Source organism: Melampsora larici-populina (assembly GCF_000204055.1).
Source record: "Melampsora larici-populina 98AG31 unplaced genomic scaffold MELLAscaffold_13, whole genome shotgun sequence".
NCBI lineage: Eukaryota > Fungi > Basidiomycota > Pucciniomycetes > Pucciniales > Melampsoraceae > Melampsora > Melampsora laricis-populina.
Genome location: NW_006768777.1, coordinates 931,125 through 947,507, shown reverse-complemented (window position 1 = coordinate 947,507; position 16,383 = coordinate 931,125). Strand labels below are relative to the sequence as shown.

The window sequence follows — 16,383 nt, the reverse complement described above, 5'->3', positions numbered from 1 at the left end:
CGTCACTAGGATTGCGTCAGCTTGGGAAATGGGCCAGATGGACGCGTCTAGGAACCGCTGTCCTGGTGAATTGTTTATGCTTCTTGCTAACCATCGTAGGTCGTCTTGGACCTCTCCGTTGACGTGTATATGGGCGAATTTTGACAACTTGTTGATTAGCTTGTCCCACGCTGATTGCAGGGCGTGCCGTCCATAGGGAAAGGAGTTGAGACCCCACGAGGCCCAGCCGAGTAGTCACTGCCATTCGCGGAGGCGGTGGCTCGGTGACTTTGTGAACGAGATCAGCGCTTCGACGAGGCTAGCCTTCTTCTCGGGAGAAAGTGCGAAGGATAGAGCTCCCGCGTCGATGTGATGTCCGATGATCTCTAGCTGAGGTCCGAAGAGCTGTTTCTTCCACTCCCAGGGCATGTTGATGGTGTCGAAGAGGAGTAGGAGCAGGGCTTGGTCTAGTGGCACTTCGTGACCTTTGTAATGAGTGAGGGAGGCGGAATGTGCTATGCCCCATGTGTCGTCCATCAGGTTGTTGATTCATTGAACGCCGAGTTTGTGCACTGCGATCCATAGAACTAGTGAGAACACGGAGCACCAGATCTTTGGAGATGCCGCAGATCCGAAGTTCGAACAACGGTCAGCATAGTACAGATTGCCTATTCTTACAATCTGAAGCACTTGCCACTGCAACGCCATCGGCAGGTCGCGATATGCTCTGGCTACGTCGCTTTTCCACAGCAGTAAGTAACCATTGCCTGGCTTGATTTGAGTCATGTAGGGTGCAAAGGAAACAAGCAAATCGTAGTGTACTCTTGCGCACTCCTTGTCGATCAGGTCGTTAAGTGATGGGGCCCCGTAGCTCATGTCTGTGCAAACTCGCACTTTTGATGTGCCGGGTTTTTCGACAATGAGAAGCGGCGAGACTTTCATCCCTGGTAGAAGGTGGTAGAAAGGAGGCGACGGTGTCCTCCGAGTTCTTTGTCTCTAGACTTCTCGAGAGCTTGGGGATGTTCACTGCAGATCCTGTGGTTGGGATGGTTGACTACCTCTGGCGACGGTAAGCTGGCGAATGGCCAGAAACCGTAAGATAGTCCGTGTAGAACGGAGTCCACGAAAGGTCGGTTTGGGTGGTCTTTCAGGAGGTGGGAGAATAGGGGTACGTCCACCGGGCAAACTATCTTGAAGACGTCTGGGTATTGTTTGATGGCGTACTCGGCACACGGATCAGCCTTGATGTCGGGTGGTTTAGGTAGGGGTAAGGCGTGGAGGCTCGAATCTAGCGCGTTTGAGAAGCCTGCTGTGGAAGACCAATCCCACTCTAGACCGCGCCTGAACTTACGCACTGCATTGTTTGCCGCTTCTTGGCTTGATATGGAGAAAGAGACATCGACTGTTAGGGGACAAGTCTTCGCTCTAGTGATTGGGCAGCTCTTCGCCGTTACATGCTGTCTGTCGACTCACTTTGTCAGGCTTTTGTTGACCTCTTTGAGCACGTACTGCTTTACAGGTTCGACGCAGGCTTTAGGACGAGCCGTAGTGCTGCTTCCTGGTGTGGGATGCGTTGCATCCGACGACATCACACACGTTGTGGATGCGCCCGTTTCGGCAGGGGTTGCTGCATAGCCCAACATTCCAATTCCCGCATATCTGTAGATTTGGTGGGGCGTCTTTAGGAACTTGGAGTGATGAAAGGGAGAGAAGCGTCGGGGCTTGTCAGTTCTGTGCTCTTAGGGAGCGAAAGTGAATAGGTTGATTCCTATGGAGCTTGTGCTTACTCGGCTTAATATTGCCGTGCCATAGAGGCCTTGGCGTAGGAGCCGTGGTAGCTTTCCGCTTTGACGCGTGGGTAGAATCCCTATGGGGTCTCGTGCTTGGTGCACCTGAGAGGGGGTTGCGTTGATGCAACGGCGGATTGGGGGGTAGATAGGAGGTGTTCTGGGGGAGGGGAGTGGCACGTTGGTGTGCGGCTCCCGAGGCTGTGGCGATCTGCCTGACTGCGAGGAGGACTGGGCTGTCGAAGTCGCCGAAGGATAGTGCTGGTCTGGTGGCGAAGGCAATGCGTAGTCGTGCGTCGTAATCGACGATCTTTGACCAGTCCCCGTGCTCTTCTGCAAATAGGGCGAGCATATCGTAGATGTGTTCGAGGTAATCGCGCATGTTGTCTTCAGCGCACGGGAAAGCAAAGACAATTGCTTTGCCAATAAGTGCAATGACTTTCCTCCAGTCCCGTTTGGCGGTGAAGAAATGGCGGATGGTGGTGAAGGTGTCTGTGGGTTTGGGCGACTTCTTGGCGTTGTATTCGTCCGGCCAGAGTACCTTGGTTGGGCAGATGTAATGGCCTCGAAGGAGTGCTGGTACCAGGGAGAAAGGGAAACCGAGTGGCCTCCCGGGTTCGAGGTTGAAACGGTCGACTGACACGGTCCAGCCTGCTTTCTTGTACCTGGCCACGCCGTCGACAATTTGCTGGGCGGCGGTAGGTAACGGTCCGGCGATCCGGTTCTTACCTTCTGTGAAAGGAAACTTTTCTGCCACTTCATCTGCGTCGCTTGAGCTGTCAGACGAAGACGAGGATGAATCGCTTGAACTAGAGGATGAGGAATCGCTCTTCTTGCTTCGTCGCTTGTATCTTGACGATTGTCTGCTGCGCTTCTTCCTTCGTTTCTTCTTGGAAGCATCGTCAGCGTTCCGTTTGGGCGGGTTTGGCAGCTCGTCGGCGTCGAGTCCGAGTGGGTCTGGGGCAGGGTTAGAATGATGTTCCGCTTGTTGTACCTGCCTTCTCGCATTAAGAGCTGCAAGGCCCGTAGCCCCGAACGCTCTCTGTCCGGCTGGCTCTTAGAGTTGGTCGATGGGCGGGAGGCGTGGCCGGTATGCGCGGTCTCGTTGTTGCCCTGGTGGTGACTGGTCCCTGTGCTGGGGCGGTTGGGGCTGTTGTGGTTGCGGGGGTTGTTGAGGCCTGAAGTTCCTGAAGGCGTCTGGGTGTAACACGACCGGTGGCGTCTGCTCGACTGTAAGTGCGGGATCAGGAATGAATCCGCCGAGTTGGAAGGAAGGCCTCCCGTTCTGCTGGTCCAGCTCACGGGCTGAGAGGGCGAATTCTGAAAACCTCGGTATGAAATAGGGGTCAGTGTACGGAACAACGGTTGCAAATCTGTTCCGGAGCTCCCAGATGCCGATATAATTGGCTCCGCCTGCGTGGTTGTATGCCCGTAGCACTTCGGCCAATCGTCGTTGAGTGACGTTTGCATCTTGCGGCTGATCTTCGGCTGCATCGTCTTGGTTCAAAATTCTTCAAAAGTCCATGCAGATACTCTGGAAGAACCTGAAAATTAACTTAGGCGTGCATGTATTTCTGTACTGCCAATGCAGGTTGCGGAAATAGAGCGGGAAACGAAATAAAGGGAAACTCTATCTGAAACTATGATGATCCGGCTGCTTGTACAGTGTGCTGACAACGTATTTCGTGTGACTACACCCAGAGAGCTAAGGAACAGGGTGGGAGGATTTGTCTTGGTAGGTAAATCTGAGTGATACGCTGCCTGTCAAAGGATGAGACGGAAGCCTGCGAAGGGAGCGAGACCGTCTTCTGATCCGGTATCGTGGGCTTGGAGAGCAGGAGGCTTCTGCGCTACTAACCCTAAGCATGATCAACCTGTGGTTGGGAAGGAGGTATTAGGATTAGTAACTTATCCTTCTAGGGTTGGCGTATTGGACTGAGCCCCTCGTGAAACCCTCCGTGACATATCCCACTAGATTAGTAGAACACCAATCACGAACTTTCCTCTTCTTGCCCAATCTTCTGTTAGCTTCTCTGACTCCCCCCATCCTGTACAAAGCCATTTTGTGTGATCATAACAGTCAAACGTCCAGAAGCGGAAAGGTTCCTGGAAGCTATGACCAATGCGGATATTTCTAGCACCCCATATCATTAACCAAAAAACAACAACATGCGCTTCTCAAAAAAGAAGAACAACCTGTCAGCACAAATTACCAGCTGCTCAGATCATGGCCAACGCTTAAAAGCACTCTCAGATATACAATCTGACGAGGAATCTGTGGTTCAGATCGAGATCATATTGTGGGCAACTAAACACTTATAATCGTTACAGGAAAATGTTTTTTGAGGCACTTCGACTTGGAAATTTCTCATTTGTACTATAGCATCAACCCATCGATCTCATCAATATGATTTTTTCCTTTTGAAATAACAATGTGGCTTATATTGACCAAAGCAATTACTATTTTGTTCCGGACATCTAATCTGCTGTTTGGAAATCAATCACTACAAGTTGTCAGTACATAGAACACTCGCAGTAAGGCGTATACATAGGCCTTCGGAATGTAGTGAGCTGTAGCGAGTTTTATGAAAGCACTACCACATCAGCGGCGACGCAGAGGAACTTCACCATGTCTTGAACGGTGAGCAATGTGGTGATGTTCGCATCACGGGCGTTAAGAATCGAGATGAATGTTAATAACGACATTCATCAAGAATCGAAACAAACGTTCTTATTTCAAAAGCATTGATAGCAATAGGATAGATAGGGTTTGTTACTCCTCGTTTCCTATGATTTTAAATTTCTTTATTATGATGTGTGTAACAAAAGGTCGTAGGATGAAACATGTCCGACACGGCCCCGGGCCTACTTCCCAATCTGGATGGTGCTCTTCGAGAGCTGACTGTATAGCTCTGTGAAAACATCACCACTCAAAAGACATCCATAGACTTCATCAAACAAAACCAATCGATCAATCCCCAACCATGCCCCCAAAAAGGCCGCCGGATACCGGCGACGGCGGACCCAACCCCCCCTCCAAAAACCCGATCAGAATTCGATCGAACAATGTGGATTCCATGATGAGCGAACTAAGTTCCCCATCTATGACTACCACCCTAAACTCGGATTCAAACGAAGGCTTAATTCAAATCATGATCAAAATGATGGCAGGATTTGAAAGCACAATTAAAGAGCTCAACAATACGATCAAGGTACTACAAGAAGAGATCCGCCAGCTTAAAGCCAAACGATCGTCCTCTCAACTGTCCACTACCCAGCCAACCCAACCTCAACAAACTCGAACCAATGTTTGGACGAACCCTTACCCAAAGGCGACGACGAAAACGAATCAGGCGCCAAAACTCCCCCCTAAAAACTCTGAAATTAACGAATTCAAAGTGGCAACCTTGATAATTCATAAGGCTCAAGGAAGTGAACCATTCAAAGATTTCTCCAACCTGGCCATAGTTCAAAAAATCAACTCCGCACTTGAATCCATTGACGCCAAAGTTCACGATACGCCAGTCAGGATCAAAACAGCAGCTCTAATGAAATCCGGCGACGTCATGATGACAGTAGCCAATCAATTAATGAAACAATGGCTCTTAGAAAACAAACACAAATGGACGAAACTTGCCCATAAGGAATTCGAAACCACGCAAACTCGCTACCCGATCCTCTTTAAGTATGTCCCAGCTGAATTCGAAGTCCACGATCCTAGCTTCCTCAACAAACTTAGCGAACAGAACGATATACCCCGTAACTCCCTGCATTCAGCTCGTTGGATCAAAAACCCAGCAGACACGGGGAAGAAACACGGAACGATAGTGGTCAAACTTAGTAGACAAAATACTTGCGCAAAAGATTGAAAAAGGTGGCCTATGCTTTGATGGTAATCGACTCAAAAGTAAACTGTATGTACAAGGACCTACCATGTGCTTCAATTGTCTAGATTTAAATCATACCCAATCCTCATGCAAATTCACCGCTCACTGCGTCAAATGTGGTGATTCCCACAATACAAAAGACTGTGCAAATAACGATGTCAACCAGAACGGTGCCAGATGCGTAAGTTTTGATGCACAAAGAACTAACACTAATGTTGACAGATTTCTTCCAAAATACGCCCACTCCCCCAAAAGCCTTACCTGCCCACTAAGAAACACACAGTTTAGAATTACTACTCCTATCATAATTGAAGATGAATTATAATAGACCAGTAGAAATCCCAAATCCAGCACCTCTAACTGAAGTTGATTTCTCTCAAGAAAACGTTTCATCTGAACTACCCTCACTCTTAAATAACTTTTCAATTCTTCATCTCAACTGCAACAAATCCCAACACATCACACTAGAAGCGCTCACTCAAACGCAATACACAGTCCTTTCTCTTCAAGAACCGTGGTTTAATACGCTTAACCTCTCCTTCCCGGCACATGAAGCATGGCACCTCATTTCGGCATACGACTACCGGGCAAATTCCTGGGAGGACCGCCCCAGAGTAGTCATTTATATCTCAAAATTATTCCAATCCTCACAAATCTCTATTCTCCCAAGTATGTCTGATATTATCCTAGCCGTCGATATCAAACCCCCCGAATCTCACAAACCACACCTTCGAATAATCTCCTGGTACAACCCTCCCAACTCAAGCAGGGGTCTAACTACCTTAGAAAGGTGGCTCCGCCGTCACTACAATCGCAACCACGCATCCATCATCACAACGGACTCCAACCTACATCATACCTACTGGAACCCCCCGGAATACAAGAGAACTGACACGCAAGCTAAGAAATTCCTTCAACTTTGTGGATCCATAGGCTTGAAACTCGCATCCCCCAGAGGTACACCCACCAGATTCTCAGCAGGCACCTCACCCACAGCCATCGACCAAATCTGGATCAGCTGGAACCTCACGGTGAAAAGATGGATTAGCATCGGATCACTTACCCGTAGCTATTTTCCTTAACCTTCTCCTTACTCCCCCGCCATCAGAACATATCTCTTTGAAGCTAACTGACATAGACACAAATTTGCTCCATAATAGTATCCAACAAAAAATCCCCTTACTCCCACCAGTGTACTCGACGGTAGAGGACATAGACTCAGGCACAACAACCCTTTCCAAAATCGTTCTTGAAGCGGCCAATGAACAGGGGAAAAAAGTCAAGACCAACCTGAGAAAGTACAAAGCCTGGTGGGATAAGGAACGACTTGATCCGATTGTGAAGAACCGCAACCGTGCCAGACGCTGGATGATCCGTTCCAACCTCCCCGAAGCATATCAATGTTACCAAGACTGGCAAAACTTCTTCAAAGACCAAGTACGGATATCAAAAGCAACGCATTGGAAGAAGTTCTTAGCTTCATGCTCGGGCAACACGACTTTCAAAGCCTATCGTTACACCAAAACTGCGTTATCAGGCGAAGTAGCGCCACTCCTTCAAACGGACGGATCGGTCACTACCGATAAAAACACTCAGGCAGAACTCCTATTCTACGGCACCTCGGTGGCCCACATCGAGGCGGATCTTTCGGATATTCCTCAAACCCAACATAACGTCGACAGCACCAATACTCCTCTACACCCTTACCCTCCACTAGAAATAGACAAACTGAGACGAATCGTAGCCAAAACGCCCAGCAAGAAAGCCAAGGGAGGCGATGAATTATCTAATGAATTGATCAGATTAGCCCTCCCAGCAATAGAAGACGAACTCTGTAACCTGTTTAACGCCTGCTTCAAACATGGATACTTCCCAAATTCGTGGCAATCAGCAATAACAATTATCATCCGAAAGGCAGGGAAGGACAGTTACTCGGAACCGAACTCTTACCGGCCAATAGCACTCCTTAGCTGCTTAGGTAAAATACTGGAGAAAATCATTACCAGCAGAGTTACCTATTGGGCTGAAAACTTCCAAGTTATCTCACCGTGTCACATGGGTGGTAGACGCCAACATAGTACAGAGGATGCCTTATTTATCCTGACGTCGTGGATAAAAGAACAATGGCGCAAAAACCGAGTAGTCACAGCTCTATTCCTCGATGTTAAATCCGCATATCCATCAGTTCACCGTGAAAGACTATTGCACATCCTCCGCCAACACCACTGCCCCTCCTACCTTTCTCACCTGATTCAAGGCTTTCTCACCAAAAGGTCTACGAATCTTAGACTACAAGACTTCATATCAGAAGACTTCAAGATTGAAAACGGCCTCCCCCAAGGCTCCCCCCTATCGGTTGTTCTTTATATCATTTACAACTCAGGCATCTTAGGTAAAGAACCTCCTAACCCTCACAACAAAATGCTGTCATTAGGTTTCATAGACGATATTGTCCATGTAGTAGCGTCGGATACGTTCACGGAAAACTTAAATAACCTCAAACTACATGCAGATCGCTCACTTGTATGGGCCAAACGACACGGGGCTATCTTCGATAAAAAGAAAGCTCAATTGTTGCATCTTACAACCAAACACAACCTGACATTTCCCCCTTTTCTCTTTGGCGACATTATCTTGCATCCAAAACAAGAAGTTAAATGGCTTGGTCTATGGCTCGACACAAAACTTCTATTTAACAGCCATATTCAACATAGCAGAAAAGCGGCGGAATTCACACTTCAACAGTTCAGAAGACTGAACAAGTGCTATTCTGGACTCGCTATGAAAGAAATTAAGAGGCTCATCTCAGCCACCTTGATCCCTAGAATTTTATATGGGAGCATAGCGTGGTTCACACAAAAAATGTCAGCCCTGAGTACTAAACCAGAGTACCAATGGGCGACATATTATAATAAAAACCTTAAAAATAACAATTACAACTCAAGGCTCAGTTTCAAGAGTCAAGTTACATATGATTTAGCATATGTAACATGTGCAGAACTCAAATCAAAGGGTGTGAACATACATAACTTTGATGCAAACCAAAGCTACATATATTTCACAGCTGTAACACATATGTAACAAGCGAAATATACTTATAATACAATAGTAACTGTCTTACTGTAATTAACCTAACCATAGAACCACAATTTGTGCGCACTTGTAGTCCAAAGATTTCCAAGGTTCAGACTATATAAACCCTGGAAATCCAACCAAATTGAGAAGAGAAAATCATCACATTATTATTCAACAACTACACAACTTTGCTTTTATTCATCTTCCTAGAACCTTTAAACTTTGCGTTTCAATAACCAAACTTTAAAGGCCTGATTCTACGAACCTTGAAACTCAAACCTTGTGTCTTGTTGCTTATTCTGAGTGCTCATTCAACTTTGTTTCTGATTAGACTCCATAATCAGTATTTCTGGTAATATCCATTTGGTGGAATTACTTGTAAGGAAGTAGTCCTTGAGTATTGCTCATATCAGATTTGGGATTCATCTGATATAAGAAACTCTAAATCTACGGGGAAATCTCTATCAGTCAGAGTGTAAAGTTCCCGGTGTTATAATAGACCTTAACACCACCTTCTTTGACCTTTCTTAGAATAGAAGAGGATCAAATTAGGATTGAGAACTGCGCGTCAGTTGCTCTTCTTTTTAATTATTGTAAAGACAATAATTAACCCAAAATCCCTGGGCTAAAGCCTTTGTTTAAAGGTCAACTAACTGCAGTCTTTACTTGTTTATTGCAAGTAAAGCTCTTACGCCCACGTCTATACCCGTTCACACTTGTAGATCTTGATCTACACGACTTTCTACAACCTTTTTATTGACTCTACTAGCCTAACAGACGCTAGTAGGCTCACAAAAAACAGCAAAGAAAGTCTCAAAACTCTTCACTACGATCCAAAACGCAGCAAACAGAATCGCACTTGGAGCTTTCAAAGGATCTTCCAACGAACTGATGATGCACGACATGTACATGGCCCCCTTTACCTGGATTGCAACACGACGCCACCACAACTTCCTACTAAAGAGATGCTTGGCACCAGAAACCCACCCCACCACATTTTTCATAGAGCACGAACGACAGTCAGTCCCAAAAACGAACAAAGGCCCGTTACAAGGCGTAGTAAGGAAGGAGGACTTGGACACATTAATAAGAGAAGACATCGAAGTCATATACCCCCACCCGATAGCTCCTTGGTCCAACGACTTAGGGGAATTGCTCAATTTTGGATTGTCGAAAGAAGAAGCTACAAAGCGAATTCCAGACCAGATCAGGACTGAAGAAACGGAAAACGAAGCCCTGGTTATCTTCACGGACGGCTCAGTCAGGAGCGAGGGAGGTGGTGCAGCGGCAGTTTCAAAAACTTTCAGCAGAGCACAGGCAGTAACCCACGAAGAAAATTTCTCCAACCACGAGATGGAGCTGCTAGGCCTACTACTAGGTGCCGAACTGGCAAACGAGATCTTTCGACGGCAAAGACCCCAACCAAAAAACGTAGCCTTTTTCAGTGATAACCAAGGGGCCTTACACCTCGCTCATGGCATCCCTACGACTACGTCAGGTCAACACCTACTGATCCAAATACGCATCCAACTTAAACGCCTCCCCGAAAACACCAACATCCACTTCTACTGGACACCAGGTCACGAGGGGGTTGAGCTTAACGAATTAGCGGATCAACTAGCGGGTGACACAGCCGAAAGTCAAGCTGAAACAATGATTTTAAAAACCAGTCTAGGCAGCTTACGTAGACGGACCAAAGAAATCACTAATGTTAAATTGTTTCCTTTCAAACCAGGCAACAAAAAACTACAAACAAACTCAAAACAGGTAACGAAAGGCTTAGAAGAACTGGAAAAGGGTTCAACGGCAGCAATATTTCAATTAAGAGCAGGTTTCAGCCCGCTGAATGATCACTTGTTTGAAAGAAAACTAACCCCTTCCCCCCTGTGCTCTAAATGTGGGAAGATAGAGAACACCCAACATTACCTATTATTTTGCAGCAGATACTCAAAAGCTCGAAAAGTTCTCAGGACCAAACTTAGGAAGGAGAAGGTTAAAGTCGACTGGAACAATTCTAAAAAATTACTTGATACACCATCAGCTTTCCCTTTTTTAGCAAATTATATCCTAGATACTAAAAGATTTGTTCATGTTCATTCTTTCTTACAGGAGCAAAACCAAGGAGAACGGCGACAAGGCGGAATGAGGATGTCTTAGAGATAAGGGACCAAATTAAAGGATCTGTTCTTCACCGAGAACCCAGTAGGGACGTGTTTGCATATAGGTGTGAAAATTCCCTTTTCCACCAAGAACCCGATAGGGACGTGCTCACATAAAGGTGTAAAAAAAAAAAAAAGAATAATAATAATTACAGAGTAAAGAGGATAATAACCCACACTCTCCAATCACATAATTAGTTCACTTACACAACCCACCGAGAACCCAAATTGGGACGTGTCTGCATAGAGGTGTGAAATCCAAATCCACCGAGAACCCAGTAGGGACTTGCTTACATAAAGGTGTTTCAAAAAAAAAAAAAAACCCCCCAAAAAAAAAAAAGATTCTCCCAATGACTCAAAGACATCTAAATTCCTGCTTTGACTGTAAGCCGTCTCTCCAAGGTATAAGTCTCCACATATTGTAACTTGTTTAGATAGTGTTTATGCAATACAGCCCTATGCACTTAAAAAAAAAAAAAAAAAAAAAAAGTATAGCTCTGTACGAATTCCGCACTTTCCACATCTGCGCGGATTTTCCCGCGCTTCGCGCAGGCTCCAATTCTTTGGAGAATTTTGAAAACTAAACAAGTCTTCTGTTCGCCAAAACATATCCTTCCAGTTTGATCAAGAAGGAACAAGTTGAACTACACAATCATACAAAGCCCCTCGCGTGTTCGCCCCCTTCCACAAACACTTGTAGAACCGTTGCACATGATTCAGTAGGATTTTGATTTTTTTCGGGCGACTTTGTTCCGAGAGACAACTGTATTTCAATTGTTCTTCTTGCACTTGCACAGGCCTTCCAAGTTGCGACACGGTGTACTGCCACTGGCACCAATGCCAACGCTCAAAATGTGGATCTGTTGAGTCCCTGCTGGTTTTATTCAAAGAAAACATTTCTATAAGAACTGAGATCTTATCGGTTACCCTCCTCTTCGATTCCCCTTGTTTTCAATCCTTTTGACATCTCTTTATTCTCTGATCATTCATCAGATTACACATTAGAATTCTTCGAAAATGATCAAAATGCTCCTTAAGATCTCATTTTTATTACTATCTTTATGGATGCATGATTCCAGAGTGTTGGCCGCACAAGATACCAACGTTTACACTCCTACCTGCTTACAGTACCAATTAACCTCACGTAAGAAGGATATAGGTAAGTATAATAATTCTTAGGGTTTTTCATTGACTTTATGACTTCAACATGATCTGGATCTACATTGGCTTACTCGCAAACCACTGGAATCTCTCATATTACCAAAGCCTGCACAGGTCTTGATAAAAGACCTTATGATTGTGATCCAGGAACGTGCGAGGGCAATACCGGTAAGCGTGTTTCACAACATTCAATCATGATCAACTTTTTAATGCTCAAATTTCCACAGTACAACTGATTCACTCAAATCTATCACATCTTTAGGTTTTGCATATGCTCAAATGACTGGTTGTGTTCATAACGGAGTAACTGATAAAACTCGAACTAAACAAAAATGTGGTCAATATACATATAACATGCAAGCTAAAACTTTCAGTTAGTATTTTCTGAATCTTGTGTTGTATGATCCCATACTTGGTCAAAAACTAAAAAATCTTTCCTCGTCATTGAACATCTTCTTCATTTTTTCTTTTACAAATCTGAAATGTTCACCAGGTTGTACTAATCTTGGAAACGCTCATTATACATGTCCTTATGATGAGAATGTTGTTAATCTCATAGGTTAGTAAAGATTGTTTTTTACCTACTATGCATGTATTCAAAGAAAACTTGACTAAAGAACGAATCTCATTGCATTTCAGACTGCTCCGCTTGCGCATCAGGCTAGATCATCAAAGAACAAGAGAATCTGACTCCTCGAATATCTAGCATGTTAAAGTATCGAAAAGAATCTCTTAACTTACGAAGAGTAATTGGATCTGTAGGGTTTTCAAACGCTGGTATCCTGAAGCTTGTGAAACTAGAGAAATTGTTGAACATTAAATAAACGCTATATCAGATCAACTTGATGAAACAGAGAGGATTGTTTAATCAAGAAACCCCATCCCAAACAATAGATACACGAGTTTTCTTTATCTCGGTTTCCTTTGATCCATTATTATCGTCAGCATCATACTTATCTTGACTCTGAGTCTTGCCAATTGAGTTCTCTTGACCACAAAATCCTCTGTAGACAGTCAGAAATTAGAATGACCGACCATGCACTTATAGTTCAAATACCACAAATCGTTCACTTTTCCAACTTTCAATGGTTTGTTAATTGCATTGATAAATCGCCTCCAAGGGGCCAGGGCATCACATAGCTCAGATCTGCGTGCGGGCTTTTTGGACAGCAAATTCTTTGATTTCACCCAGCTCTGATCTTTGCATAATGCTTTTGACCTTGAGGATCAAAAAATCAAGAAGTGCCACCAAAAACACATGGATAGAGAAGTACTTCCACATTGAACAAGGTTCAAGAAATAATCGAGCTTCCTTGATGAGCAAGCAGTGGATTCAAAATTGCAGTTTGACATGGAGGTTCTTTGAAAGGCCCAACAGAGCGGCAGCGTGACAGTATCGAACTTGTCCTGAGAATCACGTGCTCTGAGACATGCTCTGAGAACACCAAAAAGCTACAGAAAATAGTGGCTTTCTGCACAGTGTGGTGGAGACTGGTAGCACTCCATAGTCACTCCATAGTTCATTTGTAAAGTGTAACAATGTCATACCAAAGATATCAATTGCGTCTACCATTTCTCAACTCTGATGGATAAATATATCATTGAACTTCTTACATGGTCACTATTTACAATCTGAATTGAGATGCAATTAATTTCATCCTAAAGACATTGCAAATCCTTCATCTGACAAGAATCTGACCATGATCAAATTTGAAAATGTTAATTGTTTCAATCTTTACTCAGCCAAATGATCAATGTCAGCTTGATGAGAAATACTTCAATCACAAGGGTGAAATTTCTTTGCTTTAGTGAGAAAGAGATGAATGATAGAAAAGAAGAATTGAAGCTTGAGTTTTTTTGTCAATTTCATGTTTTATTGGATCAGACTCAGAGCAACTTCAAGATGAACTTCATTAATCTGCTTCTCGCAACCTCCTTTCCATACCATCAATCAACTTTGAGCTCAGCTGCTAATCTCAGGATAAAAAAAGAAGCAACCTGGCATCTACCTCTTATTGGTCAGCAAGCTTCTCAAACTTAACAAAGTCCAATTGTCCCTCATAGATTTTTTTGACAACTAGTTGTTGCCAAGGCACAAGGGACTTGGGAAATACAATGGATTTTTGGTGTGGTGGGGCTTCTAATTTTCTAGAGGAGGATTCCACCATGCCACTCACCAGAAAGTCAATTATGCCCCAATACCAAAAGCAGAGGTCTTGACCTGCTCTAAGTAAGACAAAAGTTTTCCTTGAGAGGGAAACAATGCCTTCAAGATTTTCGAAAATTGACTGCAGTTTACAGTGATGAGTGTATGTAATCCAAAGTTCAAACCAGGCAATTGAACATCAAGGATAACAAGGAATCCCCTTGATATCTATTCTCATCCCACTTTGAGGTAAGCTTGGTGATTGAGCAAAAAATATAAGACTTGAAAAACTCATAACCTCCTTTGAACAAACAAAAAATGTGCACTGGAGAGGATAAGATCAGTTTGAACAATTTTCTTTCTTTCATGTGTTTTCTCAGTGTCCATTTCCAAAGAAAGCAAACAGAGTGGATATGCAAAAGGGGAGATGCATTCTGCCTCAATCTAATTACCCACTTCACCTGACATCTTCATGCCTATCAAACTTCCCACTGAGAACTCAATTTTCCATAAATTCTCATTGGCTGTAGCTCGAGACTTGAGCTACATACATCAATGACTGTAACATTTGCACAGCAGTTCAATTTTTTAAGACAATGTTTTCCTCTCAAGGAAAACTTTTGTCTTGATTTTTCTCCAGGAAATCTGAAGAAAGCAATCTCTTCAAGAGAAGAAGGAGGTTAAGACCTCTGCTTTTGATGTTGGGCCATAATCAACTTTTTGGTGAGTTGCACAGTGGAATTTTACTGTACTAAATTTGAAAACCCACCACACCAAAAATCCATCTTACCACCCAAGTCCCTTGTGCTCTGGCAACAAGTAGTTGTCAAAAAAATACAAGGCACAGTCAGACTTTATTAATTTTTTAAACTTCTGCTGCTCTAAGTTTTTCAAGACATCCAAATCCAACCCCTTTATTATCTGGTTCAATACCTTCAGATTCCAGTTATATTCTGGAGAGTTTTTGAAATGGTTTTGGAAAGCATGAATGGAGTAGAATGAAGGGACTTGAAGTTGCAAATGAGCAAAGATTGGTTGATTGATGGACCAAACATTATCACTGCCTACGGTGCTACTTTTCCAAAGCTGAAATGTTATAAGTATATGTTTGTTAGGGTCGTATTTATTGTTAAGTGTGACAAGCTCCTCAAATGATGACCACTGCTTGTAACCTTAAGGGATGCGACTTCTTGCATTGATCACCTGTGTTCAGTGCCACCTAAACACGGGTCTACAAAGGTCAACATGGGACATCTCAGTTGTTGGACCAGCTTTCATTAATCAACTGGTGGATTGATTGGCTCTTTTGGAGCAATCAAGACTTATCAGGCGTGACTAGACCCTGGGTGGCCAGCCGCCTTGTGACCTTGCCTTACCTAACATACCCATTGACATAAAATCTCTGTGTGGTTTTGCACCTTACATATATGAAAGTTTGACAGTCACAAGGAACCACCTTTTGGTAGGTAGCACATTATAGTCATACCATGAAATGTTAGGGGGTTTCAAGTTAAAGGTTTTTATGCATTTTTATGCTACAACAGCTTGCCCATTGTTGCAAAATATGTGTCAGTTTTTTACCAGGATACCTTTTTAGGTGTCCCGAATTAAAAAGACATCAGTTTTACAAAGATTTTTTTACAAAAAACTTGCCCAAATTTTTGAAAAGATATGCAAAAAAAATCAAACTTGAAACCCCATTACGGGTTGAGCAAAATTTTGACCAACCAGTTTTGCGCTTCTGAGAAGCCTCCTGAAAGGAGTCAAAGATGGCGGAGGCAACACCGGAATAGCTCCGCTCCGCAATGAAATCAGACCAAACTATCCTGCGGAGCGGAGGCTCCGCGCTGAAAATCACCGCTCCGCTATCGCTTTTTTTGAGAAAAAAATTCTTGTGGAAAAGCGGAGCGATGTTATCGCTCTAAATTGCTCCGCTCTCCGCTATATAGAGCGGTCAAAGGGTAGAAAATGAAAAAAAAAACAAATATATTTCAAAGCTATGTGTACTCGCTCAAGCCTATAGGGACGGGCTAAGTAGGAGAAAGGGAAATAACAACAAAAAAGAAAAATAGAGAGAAGAGAAAGGTAAACAAAACTTTCAAGTAAAATATTTGATTTAATTTGATAACATAAAGGTGATCCTAAAAGCCTATTTTTTTTTCTTGGTTGATCTTTTTATGTATTCTTGA

General features: G+C 43.8%; 2 protein-coding genes across 2 annotated transcripts; one reads left to right on the top strand and one right to left on the bottom strand.

Moving 5' to 3' along the window:
• Nucleotides 1-917: 917 nt before the first annotated feature.
• On the bottom strand, nucleotides 918-3,260 carry MELLADRAFT_85235 (uncharacterized protein; the record flags this gene model as incomplete). Its single annotated transcript, XM_007408618.1, has 4 exons — nucleotides 918-1,356; nucleotides 1,453-1,717; nucleotides 1,767-2,822; nucleotides 2,891-3,260. 4 exons carry the CDS (start codon nucleotides 3,258-3,260, stop codon nucleotides 918-920), a joined length of 2,130 nt encoding a protein of 709 aa, XP_007408680.1.
• An 8,644-nt stretch (nucleotides 3,261-11,904) lies between these two features.
• On the top strand, nucleotides 11,905-12,713 carry MELLADRAFT_123775 (uncharacterized protein; the record flags this gene model as incomplete). Its single annotated transcript, XM_007408738.1, has 5 exons — nucleotides 11,905-12,046; nucleotides 12,154-12,216; nucleotides 12,311-12,421; nucleotides 12,542-12,607; nucleotides 12,688-12,713. The coding sequence occupies 5 exons, from the start codon at nucleotides 11,905-11,907 to the stop codon at nucleotides 12,711-12,713; spliced, it is 408 nt and encodes a 135-aa protein (XP_007408800.1).
• Nucleotides 12,714-16,383: the final 3,670 nt, after the last annotated feature.